Source organism: Chrysemys picta, chromosome 1 (genome assembly GCF_011386835.1).
Source record: "Chrysemys picta bellii isolate R12L10 chromosome 1, ASM1138683v2, whole genome shotgun sequence".
Taxonomy (NCBI): domain Eukaryota; kingdom Metazoa; phylum Chordata; order Testudines; family Emydidae; genus Chrysemys; species Chrysemys picta.
This window is the reverse complement of record NC_088791.1, coordinates 247,296,444-247,320,127: the sequence shown is the minus strand read 5'-3', so window position 1 is coordinate 247,320,127 and position 23,684 is coordinate 247,296,444. Positions and strand designations below refer to the sequence as shown.

The following is a 23,684-nucleotide window of genomic DNA, read 5'->3' as shown; positions in this document are numbered from 1 at the left end:
AGGACCTCCCCTTCATCTCACCAGCAGCATTATTTTTAGAGGGCTGCAGAGTATAACCTTTTATTTTGTATTGGGCTGGCCACTGATTAATGCTATTTAAATCGCTACCAGGTCGCCACTCCTGCATTGGCCAGTATTAAGGGTTCCTTGCTTCTGCTCAAGCTGTTGTAGGTCTGGATCCCGGTATCCCGGCCTGTGGGTTTGATCCACTTCCTCCCGACGCTAGAGCAACACCTCGGCGGGGAGGCCCGACTCCGCACCAGCCCGGCCTCCGCACCAGCCCATCGGCCGGCTGCCACGGGTAGCTCTCCCCGGCTCCCGGAGCGCAGGCAGCGGGAGGCAGCGGCCAGCCGGGCTTGCAGCATGCTCGCGCCGCGCCACCACCCCCGGGGCGGCGAGAGCTCCGCGCGGGGCACGCCAGGCTGCAGGCTCCGGCTGAGCGGGCAAAGCGGCTCCCGCTCCCCGGGGGCGTGGGCGGGGACGGCTCGGCTGGAGGCGGAGCTGTAGCCACGACACAACCTGCGCCGGGTGTAGCTACAGCAGCCGGACCGCCTGTGCAGGGGACAGGGAGGGAGCGGTGTAGCTACAGCCCGAGCGGCAGGAAGGGGCGGGGCCTGGGGCTCTGGCCCAGCGCCGGCCCCGCCCCGGGCGGACTCGGGGAGAGCAGCGCGGGGCACCCAGCCGGGCCGCCCAGGGCCCTGCCGCTGAATGCAGTTGGTGCTGCAGCGGCACCTGGTTCGCTCTCCTTCCACTGGGCTGCAGGGGAAACTTCCAGCGCCCAGGGCTTCCTCCGAGCAGGGGCCATACCCGCCTGGACATAGGAAGGACAAGGAGGGGTCAGATTTATGATCATAGAAGCATAGGACTGGAAGGGACCTCGAGATTTGCCCTTGCGGTAAAAAAAAACTTTGCTGCCCGCACTTTCGCCTGTAATCTGCTCACCTCCTTAAAGTTAAGCATGGGCCTAAAGGTTTGCAGGGTCAGAGCCTAAATCTAGTATCTAACAAAGGAAGGGGGGTCTGCGTGTGTTCTCTCCCCCACCCCAACATCACAGTGGCTCATAAACTATAATGTGTTTAATATATGGAGATATACCTATCTCATAGAGCTGGAAGGGACCCCCAAAAGATCATCAAGTCCAGCCCCCTGCCTTCACTTGCAGGACCAAGTACTGATTTTTGCCCCAGATCTCTAAGTGGCCCCCTCAAGGATTGAACTCACAACCCTGGGTTTAGCAGGCCAGTGCTCAAACCACTGAGCAATCCCTCCCCTTTTGTGAGGCAGGGAACTTCCCTTCCCCACCATTTTATTTTTGGGGAAACTGAGGCACAGAATGATTAAGCAATTTACCTAAGGTCACACAAAAGCTGAAAATTAAACTTGGGTCTCCCAGATCCCTAGGTAGCACCCCAAGCACTGGACTGTCCTCTTTGAAGAAGCTTTTATTTAATTAAGATTAATAAACCAGTTTCAAACTATTTGAATAAAATATATAAATGCAAAATATTAGTACAATAGGGTTTTTTTTGGTCAAAATTTTCAGGACAGACAGGTAAACTTTACAAAGGCCTTGTATATGTGAGAAAGTTGTCTGAGTTGAACCTAAATTGGCTTTTAAACCAATTTAGTTAAACTTTCTGTTGCAAACCCTTGTGTGAACACTCAATTTGAATTAAAAGTGATTTATTTCAGTTTATTTTAAACTTGTTCATAATCTACTTAAACTGTTTATTTCAGTTTAGTTTAAACTGAAATAAGTGTCCATTAGGGTTGCCACGTGTCCGGTTTTTGACCAGAACGCCCAGTCGAAAAGGGACCCTGGCACAGCTGGGGCTAAGGCAGGCTCCCTGCCTGCCCTAGCTCCATGTGGCTCCCAGAAGCGGCCACCAGGTCCTTGCAGGCCCTAGGCGAATGGGCGGCCAGGGAGGCTCCGCAGCTCCCATTGGCTGGGAACTGCGACCAATGGGAATTGCGGGGGCAGCGCCTGCGGGCACAAGGGCAGTGCGTGGAGCCTCCCTGGCCACCCATGTGCCTAGGGGCTGCAGGGACTTGGCAGCCCCATCCTGGGAGCCGCATTAAATGTCACTGGGACCCCGCACCAAGCTCCCTCTGGCACCCCACCCCCAACCCCCTTCCCCAGTCCTGTTCAGCAGTGTGCAGGAGGTGTTGGGGTTGGGGGAGGAGCAGGGGCAGGAAGAAGCAGGGGGGGATCCTGGAGGGAAGGGGTGGAGTGGGGGTGGGGCTTGTGGGGAGCGGGGGTTCAGCACCCCACAGGAACTGAAGCGGTCGGTGCCTATGTTTAATGATTGATACACATTTTTGCATAGAAACACTCTAATTATAGGGTCAATTTTGGAATATTGCAAATACTTTCAACACTTAATTATTTAATTATGGGAGTTATATAACCCTGTCCTCCTTGAGTATGTTGGTTACTGGTTAGCTGCCTGTTAGTTAACATTGATTAGTTATTTCATACTTATTTGTGAATATGTTATCTGTTCTTTTAGTACTACATAAACATATTAATTTACTTATATGTAAGGACAGAGTGTATTTCTCTTTTGCTGTTCCATAACATATATAATATTCATTTTTGTCAGATGACCCCCCCGCCGCCCCCAACATTCCTCATTCAGCTAAATTCAGAAAGCAGGAATTAATGTGAAGTTCTTTAATATGTATATCTAACTCATCAATCTAAAAAAAGTAATATACATTCTGTGCGCCTCTGTGAATCATGACACATTAATTAGGTTAGTGGTTCTCAAACCACTTCCCATCCAGCCCTTTTTCTATCAATTGAAATAAACTAGGCCCTGGTGTACACGAGGAAATTAGGTCAGTATAACTACATTGCTCAGGGGTGCGAAAAATCCAACCTAACCCCCAGTGTAGACAGTGCTAGGTTAATGGGAGAGTTCCCCTGTTGACCTAACTACTACGTCTTGGGGAGGTGTAGTACCTCCCTGATGGGAGAACCCCTCCCAGTAGCCTTTTGGAGTCTTCACTGAAGTGCTACAGCTGCACCTTTTTAAGCATAGACAAGTCCTAGGAGGGAAGTCAAGACATTAAGGGTAATTGCCATCCTGGCATTTCCTATATCTCAGGGATAAGGAGCTGATAAGTGGAGTCTCCATCTGAGCAGCCAAGGGAAGGTGTGTATTTTTGTGTGTACCAAAGGTTAACTTTTCAATCTTAAATTAACACACACACATTGACAAGTGTGTAGAGGGGAGTTAAAAAGTCAAAAGATAGAGTAAAAAGTGGCATGATTTTCTCAGATTGCATTTAAAGTTTGGTCTCATGGACAATTTATTTTAATTCCAGATAACTCTGAAAAGATCTTTCCAAGTCAGATACTTTTTCCAAAGTCTTCCTCGGCCATTCCCCAGTTTCCATCAGCTGATTTATCAAATCCGTTTTCTTAACAGGCATTACAAGCAGAAAACGCAGCCCTAAACCAGTGTTTTGATGTTTTTGGTTTGGGACTTTTTTTACAGCTACCTGTTTGTTGATCTTCCTCTCTTGGAAGCACAAAAAGGAACTAAAGTGGTGACTACATTGTTTGGAGTGCACTGATCCCTTTTTGGGGCCTCTAGGTGCTACTGAAATGCAAGTAATAAATACATATCAGAAAGGATTGATCTGGCTGGTGTCTTTTGAGGCATTACCATTTCCTACAGGGCTGCATTTCTTTCATCAGCAAACTTCTCTACTACCTCTGTACAAAAGGTATATGTGTTAGAACTAGAGCTGGGCAGATTTTTTTGCCAAATAGTTTATTTGATGAAAACTACAGTTTTGGTCATCCTGAAACTATACCTCAATTTGACCCAAATAGATTTGGCCAGTCACAAAACAGCCAAAGGAAGAAGTAGTTAGGCCATGCCCCAGGACAGGGATCGGCAACCTTTGGCACGCAGCTCGCCAGGGTAAGCACCTTGGCGGGCCGGGCCAGTTTGTTTACCTGCCACGTCCGCAAGTTCAGCCGATCGCGGCTCCCATTGGCCGCGGTTCGCTGTCCCAGGCCAATGGGGGCGACGGGAAGCAGCAGCCAGCACATCCCTCGGCCTGCGCTGCTTCCCACAGCCCCCATCGGCCTGGGACGGCGAACTGCATCCGGTGGGAGCCGCGATTGGCCGAACTTGCGGACGTGGCAGGTAAACAAACCGGCCCGGCCCGCCAGGGAGCTTACCCTGGCGAGCCGCGTGCAAAACGTTGCCGATCTCTCCCCTAGGATGTGCTCCAGAATTGAAGTGGATTTTTTTCAATTCACTGAAAATTAAAATAATAATGATAATAATCAGATTTAGTTTGACCAGGCCTGATTTTTTTTTCTTCTATTTTTTTGGAACTGCCACCAAACCAAAAAAAAAAATCAGTTTTTCACCCAGCTCTAGTTGGAAATAAATGACCACAACCTTCCGTTTTGACTGGACATTATAGAAAGTTTCTTTGTGGCATGCTGCCTCATGGAGGGCCTGAAGTGAACCTTTATAGGTAGGTTCCCCTCAAAGCTACAAAGGATAGGTCTAGATAATTCTGGGATTTATTATGATTATTTCATTCATTGCCTTTGTGTGATAATAGAAATCTCTCTTCATCAAAACTGTCTATATCTGGGTCTCATTTTGGTTTACAGAGAGTAAGGTGTAAGGGCCCTGGCATTCTTCCAGCAGTTATTTTTTCCCCTAATGTGTCATTTTCCACAATATGTAGCTCTAACAATTTCAGATTTTTGATTGAGGAAGAAACCTCACCAATGCACGGTTTACTGTTTTGAGTCGTGCTGGGATGAAATCAAAGATACTGTCCAATAACCTGTGTGAACATATGCTTTCTATATTTTTGTGAAGCTTCACAGGCCAATTACTTCAGTTTCCATTGTGAACGATTTTTGTTCTCTGATCTCTTTGATTCCTGTATAATTCCATGCACATCCTGATAGAAGAGTTGTCATTAACTCTGTGATCTTCTTTGTTCTGTACAGCGCAAAACACTTTGGCAGAGTTCAAATGATTAATAAATAACAGTTTATGGCATGTTTTTAACTCATTCCCTAGTTTGGCTAACATGGTTAAAATTGCTGACTGATCAGAAGAATGCATTTAGAACTCCTCTTTTATTTTTTTTCTTCAGATGGTTTCAGAGCCCATCAAACCTGTCCTCCACTCGCTACACGGGCTTCCCAAATAATTTCAAATCATATTCCAGCTATCAGTCCTTATCTTCAAAGCACTCCATGGCCTGGGCCCAGGATATCTAAAAGACCACCTAGAGCTCCAGGATGAAGACAATGGTTGACAACTTCGCTCCTCAGGCACAATGGAGCTCTCTACAATAAGGGTAAAGCTTGTCTGTGTGGGAGACCTTTCTCAGGGCTGGTCTGAGACTGTGGAATGAACTCCCTGAGGAACTCCACTGCACATGCTTCTCACCAAGGGGAGAGGATGAGAGAACAAGCACATGACAGATGTTAGTCATGTCATTTAATGCACAATTGGAAGGCTCTAAGATAGTACGGTGATGAGCAAGGTCTAAGACGGTAGGCAACCTATGGTCCGCGTGCCAAAGGCGGCACGCAAGCTGATTTTCAGTGGCTCTCACTCTGCCCGGGTCCTGGCCACTGGTCCAGGGGGCTCTGCATTTTAATTTAATTTTAAATGAAGCTTCTTAAACATTTTAAAAATCTTATTTACTTTACATACAACAATAGTTTAGTTATATATTATAGACTTATAGAAGGAGACCTTCTAAAAATGTTAAAATGTATTACTGGCACGCAAAACCCTAAATCAGAGTGAATAAATGAAAACTCAGCACACCACTTCTGAAAGGTTGCCAAACCCTGGTCTAAGAACCGAAAGAGAGTACAATCAACTAGAGGACTTAGTGCCAGTGGTACTCAGACAGGCACTCGATTCAGAAACCTTCATGTCCTGCAATGAAATGAGATTTGCTAAGTGCACAAAAGGTTATGGTTATTATTAAAGGCACTGAAACAAACAATAAACATTCCATTACACTTTATACTTATTTTATTCCAATAGAATAAATTCAATGAAATAATGGATAGTTTACCGCAAGCGCTAGAAAACTGAGATACTAAAAGGAGAATTAGATTTCAAAGGAAAAGGATGTGTCCTGCCAGCCTAACCCTCCCCACAAGAATAATTGGGTTAACGATCATGAGGTATTGGAACTGTGAATTATGCACCTTAAATCAAGCATACTTCTGGGGATTTCCAAATGCAGGGCCAAATTCGGGCAGTCTGGGGCTCCAGGCACACTATGACACAGATCCTTGGCAAACCCATCCCTTCTCTGTGGCCCCAATCTCCATTCAGAATGGTGGTGCTAGGGGACCACCCTCCTATCCCAGAAGGAAAGGGACAGCAACATGAGTGGCAGCAGGGTCTTCCTCCCCAGTGAAGCAGCAAGGGTCACAACAGGGGTCCTCTCATAGATGACTCATGCCTCCTGATACTAGGGAGGCACAATCTAAAGGGGAGGACATAGAATCATAGCATATCAGGGTTGGAAGGGACCTCAGGAGGTCATCTAGTCCAACCCCCTGCTCAAAGCAGGACCAATCCCCAGACAGATTTTTGCCCCAGATCCCTAAATAGCCCCCTCAAGGATTGAACTCACAACTCTGAGTTTAGCAGGCCAATGCTCAGACCACTGAGCTATCCCTCCCCCAGGTCTCCTCTGCCCAGTGACCTCCCCGCCCAGCCCAGGGCCACCACGTTCTTCTCACCCCACCAGCATTACTTGCAGGGGTCTGTCCTCCTCCCACTGCGCCTCTCCCCAGGCATGTTTGGCCACCGTCCGTGGGCCTGGGCAGGAAGCAGGAGGGAGCTGCTTCTCACGCTAGCTGAAGCTGGCTGCTCTGGGTTGCTGACTCTGTGCTTGAATAATAAGAGTATAGCAGCAGATTACTGACCACCTGACAAGGATGGTGATGGTGACTGTGAAATGCTCAGGAAGATTAGAGAGGCTACAAAAACAGAAAACCCCAAAATAATGGGGAATTTAAACTATCCCCATGTTGACTAGGTGCATGTCACCTCAGGAAGAAATGCCGAGATAAAATTTCTAGATGCTATTAAAGACTGCTTTTTGGAGCAGCTAATCCTGGAATCCACAAGGGGGAGAGGCAATTCTTGATTTAGTGCTAAGTGTAGCACAATATTTCGCCCAAGAGGTGAATACAATTGAACCACTTGGTAATAGTGAGCATAATGCAATTAAATTTAACATCCTTGCAGTGGGGAAAATACAAAAGATACCCATCACAGTAGCATTTAACTTCAGAAAGGGGAACTACACAAAAATGAGGAAGCTAGTTAAATGGAAATTAAAAGGAACAGTCACAAGAATGAAATGCCTGTAAGCTGTGTGGAAACTATTTAAAAACACCATAACAGAGTCTCAAACTAAGGCCTAGAAAATTAGGTTAGCATAACTTCATTGCTTAGCCTGAAAAATCCACACCACTGAGCGGCGTTGTTAAGCCAACCTAAATCCCCATGTAGACAATGCTAGGTCGACAGAAGAATTCTTCTATCTACCAAACTACCACCTCTCAGGTAGGCAATAGCATTTTAAGTGCAGACATACCCTAAATATATACCAAATTAATAAAAACAGTAAGAGGACCAAAAAAATCCCAACATGGCTAAACAACAAAGCAGGGCCAGATTAACTTTTTGTGGGCCCCCCGGGAAATGAAGGGGCCAGGGGCAAGAGCACAGCGGGCACGGTGGATTTGATTTAAATCACTAGTCAGCAAGACTAGATTTAATCATGTTTTTATACATAAAAGTGCATTCCTGTTGGTTGTTATAACCTCAATAAATATTCGTCACAACTCAGAGATAGATGTAGGTTTCATTTTTGAAGGTACACACTATACATTTTTAAACAGTGATTTATTTTGAAAACTTTTCAGATTAGTTTTACAGCTATATCAGAAAATGAATGATTGTTTGGTTATTTCATTTACCAAAGGTAATTGAAGCAGATATTTATGAAGTCACTGGGAGGTGAACTATCTCCAATTCAATAGAATCATAGAATCATAGAATATCAGAGTTGGAAGGGACCTCAAGAGGTCATCTAGTCCAACCCCCTGCTCAAAGCAGGACCAATTCCCAGCTAAATCATCCCAGCCAGGGCTTTGTCAAGCCGGGCCTTAAAAACCTCCAAGGAAGGAGACTCCACCACCTCCCTAGGTAACGCATTCCAGTGTTTCACCACCCTCCTAGTGAAATAGTTTTTCCTGATATCCAACCTGGACCTCCCCCACTGCAACTTGAGACCATTGCTCCTTGTTCTGTCATCTGCCACCACTGAGAACAGCCGAGCTCCATCCTCTTTGGAACCCCCCTTCAGGTAGTTGAAGGCTGCTATCAAATCCCCCCTCATTCTTCTCTTCTGGAGACTAAACAATCCCAGTTCCCTCAGCCTCTCCTCATAAGTCATGTGCTCCAGACCCCTAATCAATAGGTTAATCATTAATATTTGGAGGATTTTCTTGCCAGGCTGTATTAGGAGGAGAACATCACCAGACAGACATTTAAATTGTTTTATTTAACTAAAACAACAACATTAAGTATTCTGGATTTTTTTCTTCAACAGCAAACATAATACTTTAACAAAAAAGCATATGTCCCTCGCTTCTTATATTTATTTCCAGATTTCTATTCTTGTCCAGATCTATTCCACCCCCAACAATCTTCTATTCATTGAACTTTTTGAAACTTTTCACTTTTAAAGAGAGGTAAGGGATTGACTCTGTGTACACAAATTTGCAGAGGGACAATAGAGTTGAGGTGTGTTATTTCTCACCTCTATATATTATTTATTTATTTAAAAATTTTTTTGCCATTAACAAGCATGTTACCTCTGGAGACACAAATCCACAGTTTGAGAACTGCAAAACTAAGCATCTCTGATGGTATCTTCTAGACTGAGCACTGAGTCCCATTGGGTAGATAGAAAGATTAACCTAATTAATCTATACAGAAGCCCCTGGAACCCCATAAAATTGGGTTCCTAATCCATGAACTATTCAAACTCATTTACAAAAGTTTTCTTAAACATTACATGAATATATTGTCTCATACTATAGCATTAGAATTTATAATCCCTATTCCATGATGAGATATAATGTATTTTAATTAAAACTATCTTTAGATAGGTTTTTTTCCTCAAAAATCCAATTTAAATTAAAAAAATCCGATTTTTTTATTTTTTTTTTTAAAGTCATTGATTTTTATCCACCCGGACAGTGAGGCATGGTGGGGGGGGAAGGATTGGTCCCAGCTGGAGCGAGGCGGGGGCCAGGGACAAGAGCAAGCAGGACATGGTGGGGAGGAAGGATTGGTCCCCAGCTGGAGCGAGGTTGGGGCCAGGGGCAAGAAGAGCACAGTGAGGCATGGGGGGTGGATTAGTCCCTTCTGACTGGAGCAAGGCAGGGGCCAGGGGCAATAGCACAGCGGGGCAGGAGCTAGGGTTGGTCCCTGGAGCAAGGGAGGGGCCACGGGTAAACTGGAAGCGCAGCAGGGCTGGGGAGGGAGTAAACAGGATTTGCCCCTGCCCCTGCCCACATAGAGTGGGTACCTACCTTCTCTCTGGTTCTAGCCCATTCTCTTCATCTCTCTCGCCACTGAGCTGAGGGTGTGGGTGCAGTGAGCACAAGGCTGGGGGTGCAGGGTCTGGGAGGGAGTTAGGGTGCAGGACCAGGCTGGGGGTTGGGGTGCAAGGTCTGGCTAGGAGCTAGGGTGAGGGAGGGGGTTCAGGGTTGGGGCAGGAGGTTGGGGTGTGGAGCGCTTACCTGGGGCAGCTCCCATTTGGTGTGAGGAGTGCAGGTGGGAATGTGTGTGGGGGTGTGTGTGTGCAGGAGCTCCCGTTTGGTGCTCAGGGTGGGGATGGGGATGTGGAGGGGTGCAGGAGTCAGGGCATGGGGTGGGGGGGGCTGGATATTGTGGGGGGTGCAGGAGTCAGGACTGGGGGCTGGGTGTGTGTGAGGGGTGCAGGAGTCAGGGTATGAGGTGTGGGGGTGCAGGAGTCAGGGCTGGGGTCATGTAGTGTGGGGAGGGTGCAGGCGTCAGGGCAGAGGGCTGGGGTTGTGGGCTGGGGTCGTGGGGGTGTTCCCAGCCCCCTGCCCTGAGCGGCTCATAGCAGGGGGCTGGAGGGGCTATGCCCTGATTTCACCCCCTTCCCCAAGGCCCCACCCAGCCTCTTCTCCGCCTCCTCCCCCGAGCGGCGAGCACACTGCGGCTCTACTCCTCCCCCTCCCTCGCGCAGGCAAATAGCTGTTCGGCGGCAGGGGAAGCACTGGGAGGGGGAGGAGAGGGGCGGGAACGTGGGGGAGGAGCTTGGCTGCCGGCGGAGCCTGCCCTGCTGCAGCAGGAGCCAGCAGGACCAAGCTTCTGCCCACTGCCCCCGCAGGCGAGAGTGGTGGGCAGGAGACAGAGAAGAGCAGGCTGGGCCGGGGCCCCTTTGGAGCTTGGGCCCGGCGCCATGGTAAATCCGGTACTGCAACAAAGTAAAAAAGACGGTAAGAGGCAAAAAGGCAGCCTTTAAAAATTGGAAGTCAAATCCTAATGAGGAAAATAGAAAGGAGCATAAACTCTGGCAAGTGAAGTATAAAAGTATAATTAGGCAGGCCAAAAAAGAATTTGAAGAGCAAATACCAAAGACACAAAACATGCCAAATATCTTTTTAACTATGTCAGAATCAGGAAGACTGCCAAACATCAGTGTGGCTACTGGACAATCGAGGTGCTAATGGGGCATTCAAGGAAGACAAAGCTGTTGCAGAGAAGCTAAATGAATTATTTGCATAGATCTTCATTGCAGAGGATATTAAGGAGATTCCCACACCTGAGCCATTCTTTTTAGGAGACAAATCTGAGGAACTGTCCCAGATTGGGGTGTCAGTAGAGGAGGTTTTGGAACAAATTGATAAATTAAATAGTAATAAGTCACCAGGACCAGACAGTATTTACCCAAGAGTTCTGAAGGAACTCTAATATGAAATTGCAGAATAACTAACTTTGGTTTGTAACCTCTCTCTTAAATCAGTCTCTGTACCAGATGACTGGAGGATAGCTAATATAACACTGATTGTTAAAAAGGCTCCAGGAGAGATCCTGGCAATTACAGGCTAGTGAACCTAACTTCAGTACAGGCAAATTGATTGAAACTACAGGAAAGAACAGAATTATCAGACACACGGATGAACCCAGTATGTTGGGGAAGAATCAACACAGCTTTTGTAAAGGGAAATCATGCCTCATTAATCTATTAGAATTCTTTGAGGGTGTCAACAAGCACGTGGACAAGGATGATCTGGTTTATATAGTGTACTAGGATTTTCAGAAAGCCTTTGACAAGGCCCCACACCAAGGGCTCTTAAGCAAAGTAAGCAGTCATGGGATAAGAGGGAAAGGTCCTTTCATGGATCAGTAACTGGTTAAAAGACAGGAAACAAAGGGTAGGAATAAACGGTCAGTTTTCACAATGGAAAGTAGTAAATAGCAGGGTCCCCAAAGATCTGTACTGGGACCTGTGCTGTTCAACATATTTATAAATGATCTGGAAAAGGGGGTAAACAGTGAGGTGGCAAAGTTTGCAGGCTGAAGATAGTTAAGTCCAAAGCTAACTGCAAAGTGTTACAAAGGAATCTCACTAAACTGGGTGACTAGGCAACAAAATGGCAGATGAAATTCAATGTTGATAATTGCAAAGTAATGCACATTGGAAAACATAATCCCGATGACACATACGAAATGATAGGGTTTAAATTAGGTGGTCCCACTCAAGAAAGAGATCTTGGAGTCATTGTAGATAGTTCTCTGAAAATATCTGCTCAATGTGCAGCAGCGGTCAAAAAAGCTAACATTAGGGAAGGGATGGATAATAAGACAGAAACTATCATAATGCCATTTTATAAATCCATGGTATGCCCAGACCTGGAATACTGCATGAAGTTCTGGTCAACCCATCTCAAAAAAGATATATTAGAATTGGAACAGGTACAAAGAAGGGCAACAAAAATAATTAGGAGTATTGAACAACTTCCATGTGAAGAAAGATTAATAAGACTGGGACTGTTCATCTTAGAAAGTGATGACAAAGGGGCGATATGATTGAGGTCTATAAAATCATGAAAGAGATGGAGAAAGTGAATAGGGAAGTGTTATTTAAGCCATAACACTAGAACCAAGGGTCACACAATGAAATTAATAGGCAGCAGGTTTAAAACAAACATAAGGAAGTACTTCTTCACACAATGCATTGTCAGCCTGTGGGACTTATTGTCATAGGATGTTGTGAAAGCCAAAAGTATAACTGGGTTCAAAAAATAATTAGATAAGTTCATGGAGAATAGGTCTATCAATGGCTATTAGCCAAGATGGTCAAGGATGCAACCCCATGCTCTGGGTGTTTCTAAACCTCTGATTGCCAGAAGCTGGGACTGGATAACAGGAGATGGATCACTTGACAATTGCCCCATTCTGTTCATTCCCTCTGAAACATCTGGCACCAGCCACTGTTGGAAGACAGGATACTAGGCTATATGGACCATTGTCTGACTCAGTATGACTGTTCCTATGTTTGGAAGTTTCCTAGCCCATTGCTTTAACCATGTCACCGCTTTCTTTCATCCCTCCACTGGCTTCTCTTTCTCTGGTGCATTAAACAGGAAGCTACTTGTCTTCACTTTCATCACCCTTCACAGCCTGTCACAATCTTACCGATCATCTCTCATTCACTGTCAAAATATCAACTCACATCTCCAATTGGTCCATGATGCCATCCTCCATCACCCATTTGTTAAATTTTCACACAAGCATCTTTGTGCTTTCTCCCATGTTGCCCCTCACACTTGAGAGGAGCTCCCCATAAACAACTATAAAGCCACATCATTGTTCGCCTTCAAATCCCTTCTTAAAACTCTCACTGGCTGTGATGAGTGCAAAAAACATGACAAGGACTAGGCTGCTGGTGTGCTGTGGCTACAACCTGTCATGGTGACCAATACTGTCTGATTGTTTCCTTGTACTCCGCCATCTGTCTGTATCCTTCTTTTGTCGCTTGTCTTATATATAGATTGTAAAACTTTTGGGGCAGAATCCATCTTTTTTGTTCTGTGTTTGCACAGCGCCTAGTACAATGGGGTCCTGGTCCATGACTAGACATTACTATAATACAAATAAATAATAATAATAATTAGTAATTAATAATATATTTTTGAACCCTTAGTTTGGTGACTAGAGCTTAGATTACAATTGTAATGGATGCTAAACTGTATATACTATTCAGCCACTAGGTGGTATGGTGTGTAACATATAGTAACTCCTCACTTAACGTTGTAGTTATGTTCCTGAAAAATGCGACTTTAAATGAAATGATGTTAAGCGAATCCAATTTCCTCATAAGAATTAATGTAAATAGGGGGGTTAGGTTCCAGGGCAGCTTCCCCTACTCTGCAAGCACCAGGGGTGGGGGGCTAAACCCTCAGCCTGCCCACTCCACCCCTTCCCCCAAGCCCCCACCCTTGACCCGTCTCTTCTCCCCCCTACCTCCCCCTTTATTTCGCACGCTGCGTCCTGGCTCCTCCCCCCTCCCTCCCCTCCCTTCTAAATGCCACAAGCCAGCTGATTGCCGCATTCGGGAGGGAGGGGGAAGGCGCACCGAGTCCTCACTCCTCCCCGCTCTTTTCTGCCTCCAAAACGCCGCAAGCCAGGGGGAGGAGGGGGAAGGCGCTGATCCACGGGGTCTGCCGGTGGGCGGGAGGCGCTGGGGAGGGCGTAGGGAGGCTGCCAGCTGTTGAGAAAGCAGGCAGCCAAACAACGTAAGAGTGGAGCATTGCACAACTTTAAATGAGTATGTTCTCTAATTGATCAGCAATGTAACAACGAAACAATGTTAAGCAGGATGACTTTAAGTGAGGAGTTACTGTACCTTGTTTAAGCTAACCTCAGCCATACCTGGCAGTACATTAAAGGATCTTATACTGAACACATATGGTATGTATCTGTCTGAGACGGAAGCTCTGTGGCCAGTCCTTATCTGCTATAGAAGCCTGACCTGATAGTAACAGCCCTGCAACCTACAGTGACTTCTGACATGACATGGTGTCAGGAACAAACCAGTGCCAGAGGAGAACAGAAACAAAAAGGGAAAACAGCAATACAGGTTGCAAACAGAAGGAACAAAGCAACAAAAATTGCCGGATCTCATCAAGATGCCACTCTTCAATGCTCCAGACAGGGCCAGTGCAACCCATTAGGTGACCTAGGCGGTTGCCTAGGGCGCTTGCATTTGGGGGGCGGCATTTCAGGTCCTTCGGTGGCGACTGCGGCAGCCGGATCTTCGGCCGCCCCAGTCGTCATTGACATTTAGGCAGAGGGAGCTGGGGCAGGGGGATGCGGGGAGGGCCGCCTGCAGCAAGTGGGGGGGGCGGCACGCAGGGGAACTCTCCGTGCCAGCTCACCTCTGCTCCGCCTCCTGCCCTGAGCACGCCGCCCCGCTCTGCTTCTCTCCCTCCCAGGCTTGCGGCACCTAACAGCTGATTGGCGCCACAAGCCTGGGAGGCGGGAGAAGTGGAGCGGCGACGGTGTGCTCGGGGAGGAGGCAGAGCAGAGGTGAGCTGGGGCGGGGAGCTGCCGCACGGCTCCCCAGGCCGGGGGGAGCTGCCGCGGGGGGGGGGCACCTCAGGGCAGAGGGGAGGTGGGGAGCTGCTGCAGGGGGGCGCCTTAGGGCGGGGGGGGTGGAGAACTGCCACAGGGCTCGGGGGGTAGGGGGCGCAAGGTGGAAGTTTCGCCTAGGGCGCGAAACATCCTTGCACCCGCCCTGGCCCCAGAGAACGTAAAACTTTGACAAACCCTCACAATGGATAGACTGGAAGCAGTATGTTGCAAGATTTCAAATTGCTACAAAACTTCATAAGGAAACTGAAGATATACAGGTATCCTCTTTAATTTATGCTATTGGGAAGCAAGCAGAGCATATCTTTAAATCTTTTACCTTACTGAAGACAGTCACAACGATGCTTATGAAGGAGTTTGGCTATGTTTGATGCACACTTTATACCTCAGAGAAATGTGATTAATGACAGAGCATGTTTTCACCAGTGAATTAAAGAACCAAGAGAAATGCTGAATGTTAAATAAGAACTCTGCATGCATTGGCTGAAAACTGTGATTTTGGGGCTGCAAAACATGACAATATCAGAGAGAGGCTGCTTAACATACAATATCAGAGAGAGGCGGGTTAACAGATAAAAATCTTTCACAGCATCTACAATTAAAACCAGACTTAATCCTAAACACAGCTATACAGCTAGAAAAACAGTTTAAACTAATCAAAGAGCAGAACAAAAGGCAGAAGCAGCTTTAAAAACCTAAAAATTAGATTAGCTTCAGGTAAACTAACCCTAAGCCACACACAGACATATGAACGCTAAAAGTCTTTATCTTAAAAGCCCTGAGGCTATGAGAATATTCCAGGCAAACTACAAAGCCTTTCAGAATAAATGTACAAGATGTGGAAAATTTTATAGCTCAAGATGTGTGTCCAGCTAAAGGTGCAATACATAATAAATACACAAAATATGGACATTTTGCAGCTGTTTGCCTCACTAAGGCAGTGAGAGCACTAAATATGAATACAATCAAGAGACATTATTTGTGGTATCTATCACGTGTGATGACACAGAACCTGCCTGGAGAGTGAAACTGAATATTCATAGAAAGATGATTGACTTTAAAACTGACTTAGGAGCTGATGTCACAGTCATCTCAGAAGGGACCTACAAGACCTTTCCACAGTGACAAAACCACTGAATGAACTGTTAAAGTCCAACACATCTCGGTTATGGGGGCCAAATCAAGAAATTGTCTTTGAAAAGCTAACAGAAATTATCTCAACAGCGACAGTTCTCAACTACTAAGATGTGAACAGACCCACAATAGTCAGTGTGCATGCAAGCAATTATGGCTTAGGTGATGTATTGTTGCAACAACATGGATTTGAGTGGAAGCCAATTGCCCTTTGCTCCTACACGCTCACAGAAGCAGCAAAATGATATGCACACATTGAAAAGGAGTACCTGGCAAGCATATGGGCATGTGAGAACTACAGATATCTGTGTGGATTGGATTAGTTTACACTAACAGACCATACATTTCTTCTAACCCTCATTAACTGAAAAGACCTGGATCAAGCACCGCTGAGATGCCAGTATCTTTTGATAAGATTAATGCAATTTAACCCAAACGCTAAATAGGTTCCTGATAAAATCTTGTTAGTAGCTGGTACTCTGTCATGGAGACCACCATCACACTCAACTATCGTGAGCTCAAAGCTGATACAAAAGGCATACGTGGATGCTGAGGATGCATACAGAGCAATGTCAGAAAAGAAATAACATCAGTTACAAAGAGCAATATTATCTGACACACAACTTAAAGAAGTTCTAAGTTTCTTAGAGTTGGTTGGTCCAAGATCTAAAGGATAATAGGGAAGTGCTAAGAAACTACTTTGCAGTACATGGACAATTACGTGAGGCAAATGGACTCATGATTACAGGTGATTGCATTGTAATTCCAAACAAAATAAGAGGAGACATCCTAAACTAACTAAATGTTGTGAATGGGTCAACCAGTCAGTCTGGTGGTCAGGCATCAGCAAGGACATAAAGTATTTGCATTTGAACATTGTAGAACTAGTAGAGCGACACAATACGAATAACCTTGAATAACATATCTCTCTACCAAACAGACCTTGGAAGAGATTAGCTGCAGATTTATATGAATATAAAGGATATCATTACCTGGTCATAGTGGACTGTTTTTCCAGATGTATAGAAATAATATACTTGTTACATATTGTAACATGTCACAGTGTTCTCGGGAAACTGAAGTGCACTTTTGCTTACTTTGGTATTCCAAAACAACAAGTGATGGACAATGGATCACAATTCACTGCAGCAGAATTTAATTCATTATGAACGAAATACGATTTTGTAGCAGCTTACATTACCCACAAGCAAATGGAGAGGCTAAGACAGCTATTCAGATAGCCAAGAAAATCCTGCAGCAGGAAGATCCATTTCTTGCTCTTCTGAGCTACTGATACCTGCTACTGAATATAGTCCAGCACAACTCCTGATGGGAAGACAACTCAGAACTACCATTCCAACTTTGGAAAAGAATCTCTCTCTAAAGTGGCCAGGCATGAAGAGAGTAGCCAAATCAGATAAAATGGCAAAAAAAGCTTATGGACATGTTTACTAATGGTGAAACTCAATTCGAGAACTGCCAGGTCTATAACCTGGTGACTGTATTCATGTCAAACTGGATGGAGAAAAAGGACGGACAACTTCAGCTGTCATAAAGACAAAGAATTCATCCCCCAGATCATATGTGATTGAGACCGACAGTGGAGACTTCAACAGAAACCGTTGACATTTACAATTTGTTCCTCAGAAAGAACAGTCAACTGAGCAAATTCTACAGATGGCAGCTGCAGAACAAGAAGACTCAAAAATTCCAAACCGACCACAGCCAATTGTTGCAATTAATTAACAGCCAAATGACCAAGTGTCATAACTATAAAGGGAAGGGTAACAGCCCTCCCGTGTACAATACTGTAAAATCCCTCCTGGCCAGAGACACCAAAATCCTTTTACCTGTAAAGGGTTAAGAAGCTCAGGTAACCTGGCTGACACCTGACCCAAAGGACTAATAAGAGAACAAGATACTTTCAAATCTTGGTCGGGGGAAGGCTTTTGTTTGTGCTGTTTGTTTTGGGAGGCTGTTCACTCTTGGGACTAAGAGGGACCAGACATCAATCCATGCTCTCCAAATCTTTCTGAACAAGTCTCTCATATTTCAAACTTGTAAGTAACATCTAGGCAAGGCGTGTTAGTTTTATCTTTGTTTTCTCAAATTGTAAATGTTCCTTTTGCTAGAGGGTTTACCTCTGTTTGCTGTAACTTTGAACCTAAGGCTAGAGGAGGTTCCTCTGGGCTCTTTGAATCTGATTACCCTGCAAAGTTCTTTTCCGTCCTGATTTTACAGAGATGATTTTTACCTTTCTTTCTTTAATTAAAAGCCTTCTTTTTAAGAACCTGATTGATTTTTTCTTATTTTAAGATCCAAGGGGGTTGGATATGGACTCACCAGGAATTGGTGGGGGGGAAAGAAGGGGGAATGGTTAATTTCTCCTTGTTTTAAGATCCAAGGGTTTGGATCAGTGTTCACTAGGAAATTGGTGGAGAAGTCTCTCAAGGCTACCCAGGAAAGGGTTATAGTACTTGGGAGGGAATTATTCTTAAGGGGGAGGTAGACAGAGTTTCCCAAATGACTCATAAATAATTTGGGTGGTGGCAGCAAAACCAGATCTAAGCTGGTAGTTAAGCTTAGAGGTTCTCATGGAGGTCCCCACATCTGTACCCTAGAGTTCAGATTGGGGAAAAAACCTTGACACCAACTTTTGGGTCATGTAATTAAAAAAACAGTATGCTTCAGAGACACTTAACAGACTGATACTTCAAAGACACCGTGATATTGTAAATTTTGTAAATGGTAGGAACATTGAACTTAAAGGGGGAGAGGTAATGGAATGCTAAACTTTATTATAATGTTCAGCCACTAGGTGGCATTGGGTATAACATACCTTATTTAAAAAAACGAGGAGTACTTGTAGCACCTTAGAGACTAACAAATTTGTTTGGGCATAAGCTTTCGTGGGCTAAAGCCCACTTCATCTGATGCATGCAGTGGAAAATACAGTAGGAAGATATATATATATATATACAGAGAACATGAAAAATGGATGTTGCCATACCAACTCTAACGAGACTAATCAATTAAGGTGGGCTTTTATCAGCAGGAGAAAAAAAACTTTTGTAGTGATAATCAGGATGGCCCATTTCAACCAGTTTCCAGTAGGGGAAAAAATAGCATGGGGAAATAGTTTTTACCATGTGTAATGACCCATCCACTCCCAGTCTTTATTCAAGCCTAATTTAATGGTGTCCGGTTTGCAAATTAATTCCAGATCTGCAGTTTCTCATTGGAGTCTGTTTTTGAAGTTTTTTTGTTGAAGAATTGTGACTTTTAGGTCTGTAATTGCGTGACCAGGGAGGTTGAAGTGTTCTCTGACTGGTTTTTGAATGTTATAATTCTTGACGTCTGATTTGTGTCCATTTATTTTTTTGCGTAGAGACTGTCCAGTTTGGCCAATGTACATGGCAGAGGGCATTGCTGGCACATAATGGCATATATCACATTGATAGATGTGCAGGTGAACGAGCCTCTGATGGCATGGCTGATGTGATTAGGTCCTATGATGGTGTCCCTTGAATAGATATGTGGACAGAGTTGGCAACGGGCTTTGTTGCAAGGATAGGTTCCTGGGTTCGTGTTTTTGTTGTGTGGTTGCTGGTGAGTATTTGCTTCAGGTTGGGGGGCTGTCTGTAAGCGAGGACTGGCTTGTCTCCCAAGATTCCCAAGAGTGAGTCTCTAAGGTGCCACAAGTACTCCTTGTTCTTTTTGCTGATACAGACTAACACAGTTACCACTCTGAAACCTGAGAGCTTATTTAAGTTACCCTCAGCCATACCTGGAAGCACATTAAAAGATCTTATATTGAACACATCTGGTGTATATCTATCTGAGATATCTGCACAGAAGCTTGACCTGCTAGTAACAGCCCTGCTGGACAAGGTGTACATGGCAAGAACTAAATTTCCAAAAGATTTTCTTCTATCCCTCAATGAATAAGCAATTATTCTGCGAGGGACCTTTTTTCTTTGGGAGCTCATTCACCCTTTCTCCTCTTGCTGCTTGTAGAAGGAAAGGGAAGGTCAGAGTAGTACAGAAGAGTGGGGGGGGGGAAGGAGGTGGTTAGATCTTTGCAGTGTGGGATGCACTCGGGCATCAGCTCTGCCCCACATCCATACTCCCCTTCCATTTCTGTCTCCCTTCAAAAACTGCCCCCAGAGTGCTGAGACCAGGATGGGGAACTAAGAACAGTCATGTCACTGTGAAGGGATTAGCATGCAGCTAGTGCATTCTGTGGCCAGGGTTACCATTGCCAAGGAGCGGCAGGGGAGGCAGAGAATTGGGTTGTGGTACATTGGGTTGTGGGATGCTAAGAAATTATTTTAAAAAACCCAGTGAAATTAAATGTCCCAAAACCTCTTTGACACAGAATTAAGATTGCCCACTGATGCCTCCTCCTGCCTTTCCAAAGTTCAGCTACACTAAAATCTCTGAAAACCAGGAAATGAAAAGTAAAGATACATGCTAGCCCTGCAATGTAACCTTAACTCTGTTCTCTTTGAGCAATGCCCCAAAATGCCAAAAACACACATACTAATACACTAGCCTTTCACACGCCAGCTATTGCCAACTCCAGGATATGGAGACAAAATTGGCTCCTTCTCAGGAGCGGTGCCAGGGTTTTTGGCACCCTAGGCAGGGGTCCTTCCGCACTCCCGGTTGTCATCGGCAATTCTGCGGCGGGGGGGGGGGGGGGGTGTCCTTCCGTGCTCCCGGTCTTCGGGGCATTTCGGCGGCGGGTCCCGGAGCGAGTGAAGGACCCGCTGCCGAATTGCCGCTGAAGACCCGGAGCGCAGAAGGACCCCCCACCGCCGAATTGCCGCCAAGGGCGGCAAAATACTGCCCCCCCACATCCTGGCGCCCTAAATGGAAGCTCCTTCTGTCTTTCCTTCTGGAAAGAATTCAGATGTCCATATTGATTCTTTTATTGTCTTTGCTACCATTGACCATTAAGTGTTGTTAATATGGCACTGGACCTGGCATGTTTGGAGAGAATTGCTTGAGTGGCTCTGTTCCATTCTGTCTGAGAGATTTCAGAGACTACTGTTAGGCAATTGTTCATCTATCCCAAGGGCTCTCTCATGCACAGTTTCACACTGTTCTTCTGGCTGGCACCCTTCTGTTCAACATGTACATGAGGTTGTTAAGAGTGTTAATAGGGAGATCTGGGTTGCAATGCCTTCAGTAGCCAACCCTGGCAATACAATTGAACAACATACTCAAGCCAAATATAGTGTGGGCCTGAATGAGGGCTAGCTAACTGAGGCTCAGTCCAGGTACAATTGTGATAATTGACTGAGGTAAACAATGAAAAATAATGGTGGACTCTAGATCAAAATCCTTCAATTAATGTAGTATGGATACTATTTACTACTGAAATTCACATACTGGAAGCCTTGGATGTACAGTTGTTGCTGGATCCCCACATTGCCATGATTGCTACATATGTTTTTATCATTTGCACTTGGTAAAACAGGTTGTGACCATTTATTTGACATGTGGACCTCATCCTGGGTATCCATACCTTTGTCACCTATAAATTGGATCGCTGCAACATGTTCTGTATGTGTCTTGCAAACCAGTGGGCTAACTCACAAGCCCATGAACCAGAGAACATTCTCCTGCCACAGGACTTCACTTTCTTTCCTTCAGAGCTTCAGTTTTATTTCTTCAAATAAAACTTTAACACAATTTAAAATATCATTCATGTCCTTTCCTCCTGATTTGGGGCCTTCCCCAGAACCCCATCTACTCCCTACAGGGTTACACTCCACAGGCCACCTGCCTTGGAGTCACATATGAAGTAGGTTCTCTTGCATGACATAGGAACTCCTGCTGGAGTCTTCCTGCAACTATCACTAGTCACTACTGCTGACTTTTATGAGGACCAGGAGATCTTCAGGCTATCACTTAATGCCTAGGTCACATCATCAGCTGGTCAGTCACAGATGGGGGTAGGCTCAACTATCCTTAAAGGGCTAGCCACCATTCAAAAAATTAAAGTTAGTGCAGAATTAGACTGCCCGTTGTGTATTTCATGCAGAGAGGACATTGAATTTATGATCATAGAAGCATAGGACTGGAAGGGACCTCGAAAGGTCATCTAGTCCAGTCCCCTGCACTCATTAGCTGTCCGTTGATTTCTGAGCGAACCTCAGGTTTATGGGTGGTGATGCATAACATGTTAAAGGGTTTGGGTCCTGACTACCAGAAAGACCTTCTCTCTCCCCTTTTGTCATACTGTGACACTTGTGATCAACCAAGGCACTTGAGTTTACAATCCCCTGATTCAAACAAGGGGCAGGTTGGGACATCTTGTCAGTGGAAGATCCTCAATTCTGGAATTTTCTCCCTCTTGACACCAAACAGCCCTGATTTATTGACCATAGAATCATAGAATATCAGGATTGGAAGGGTCATCTAGTCCAACCCCCTGCTCAAAGCAGGACCAATCCCCAACTAAATCATCTTCAGGAAACTTATCTATTTCCCCAGCTTTTCCCCAAAGTATTGAATAGGGCTGGAGGGGAGAGAGGAGAGTTCATTTTTTGGTGAGTTAGGAGGTCCTTTTACAGCCATTTGAGTTTATTATTTGTATGTATAATTATTGTTCTGTGCCTAGAGTATTATGTGGGAGCTTTACTACACAGAATAAATACACACATTTAATGGCTCTCTTAGCTGTTCAAGGTTTTACATCAAAAGTAAGACAACTAAGAGACAAAAAGGGGAAACTGAGAAAACAGAGAGGGTAAAGCATAAAACAGAGAAGAAAGCAGAGATTTTATAATAGTTATTTAGTGCTCAGATATTATTGTGATAAGCATAGTATAAATATCTAGATAGATTCAGATTCCTTGGGCAAGGCCTATCTCTTCCTCTCTGTTCTGTACAGTGCTGACCACAGTATTAGTGCTTAACAAACAATAACAGTTTTGCCAACCCTATGCATTCAAAAATAACGAGTCAGGCTGCCAGAAATCATGAAATTGGCTTAAAATCATGAGATTATTAATCTAACAAATGTGGGGTTCTTTTTATTTGCCTTCTGATTTTGGAGCCTTTAAGGATCGTGTTTTCCAGCTTTTCTCTGCAATCATGAGGCTAGAAACTTACTTTTTTTTTTTTTTTTTTTTTAATGAAAGCTGAGATTCTCGTGTAATCATATGACTTCTGGATCTGGGGCTTTAAAAGAGGAAATTTTCAGATAAGCACAGATACATTTTCCTAATATTGAGAGACTTGTGATAAAATCACACTTTGCCAATCCAGTTATATTAAGTGAAGGTCTTTATGAGTAAAGTCAAGTCTTCATGAGTCAGTACTCATGAAGACTGCTTAAAGTGGGAGAAGAGAAACATACACATAACCTTTGTAAGGAAGAAGAGGTCTATCCTGCAGTGCCTTCATCACAACACTGTTCTTCCCCCACTCCTTTTATGATTGTTCGCATAGCCATAGACATTGCAGGCTGAGAATGCAGCATCTAGGAAAATGAAGTTTTGCAATTTATATTCCCCATATTTTGAATTTATAGCATAAGCAATAAAACAAGCAGGAGAAATCCGGTCCCAACCCCGCCACGAGAGATTCCTCCAGACACCAACCAGGGTTATCCTCTGCTTCCTGCAGTTGAAGTTTCAGTGGTAACAGTCAGGTCAGTGAAAGAAACGCAGGGAAGAAATGCATGAAGAGCTACTAGAGAAACTACAAGCAACCAAAGAGTGATTGGGGAGGAGGGAGAAGAGGAAGGAAGGGCGAGGAGGGGAGAGAAGATGGGGGGAAGAGGAGGAGCTAGGCCTCTCCTGCTAA

General features: G+C 45.0%; 1 protein-coding gene and 1 long non-coding RNA gene across 10 annotated transcripts in view; one reads left to right on the top strand and one right to left on the bottom strand.

Annotated features, from left to right (window-relative positions):
* The window catches only part of CARS2 (cysteinyl-tRNA synthetase 2, mitochondrial), a 110,763-nt gene that overhangs the window by 47,863 nt on the left and 39,216 nt on the right, over positions 1 to 23,684 (bottom strand). For 2 of the 9 annotated variants that reach the window (XM_065592124.1, XM_065592138.1), the window contains exons 1-2: positions 23,480 to 23,501; positions 23,243 to 23,358 (exon numbers count right to left, since the gene is read on the bottom strand). The exons of 1 other annotated variant lie outside the window; for it this stretch is intronic. Coding sequence is in view for 2 of the 8 variants with exons in the window: in XM_042861438.2 (XP_042717372.2) it covers positions 109 to 365 (257 nt within the window). In the remaining 6 variants the exon portion in view is untranslated. Of the gene's footprint in view, positions 1 to 57; positions 575 to 23,242; positions 23,359 to 23,479; positions 23,502 to 23,684 lie in introns of those variants that run through there. 6 more of the 9 variants (XR_010600506.1, XM_042861438.2, XM_005302976.5 and 3 more) reach the window with 6 other exon arrangements.
* Positions 537 to 7,882, top strand: LOC135983014 (uncharacterized). Its single transcript, XR_010600509.1, has 2 exons — positions 537 to 895; positions 5,143 to 7,882. It is a non-coding gene; the product is annotated as an uncharacterized LOC135983014 (long non-coding RNA).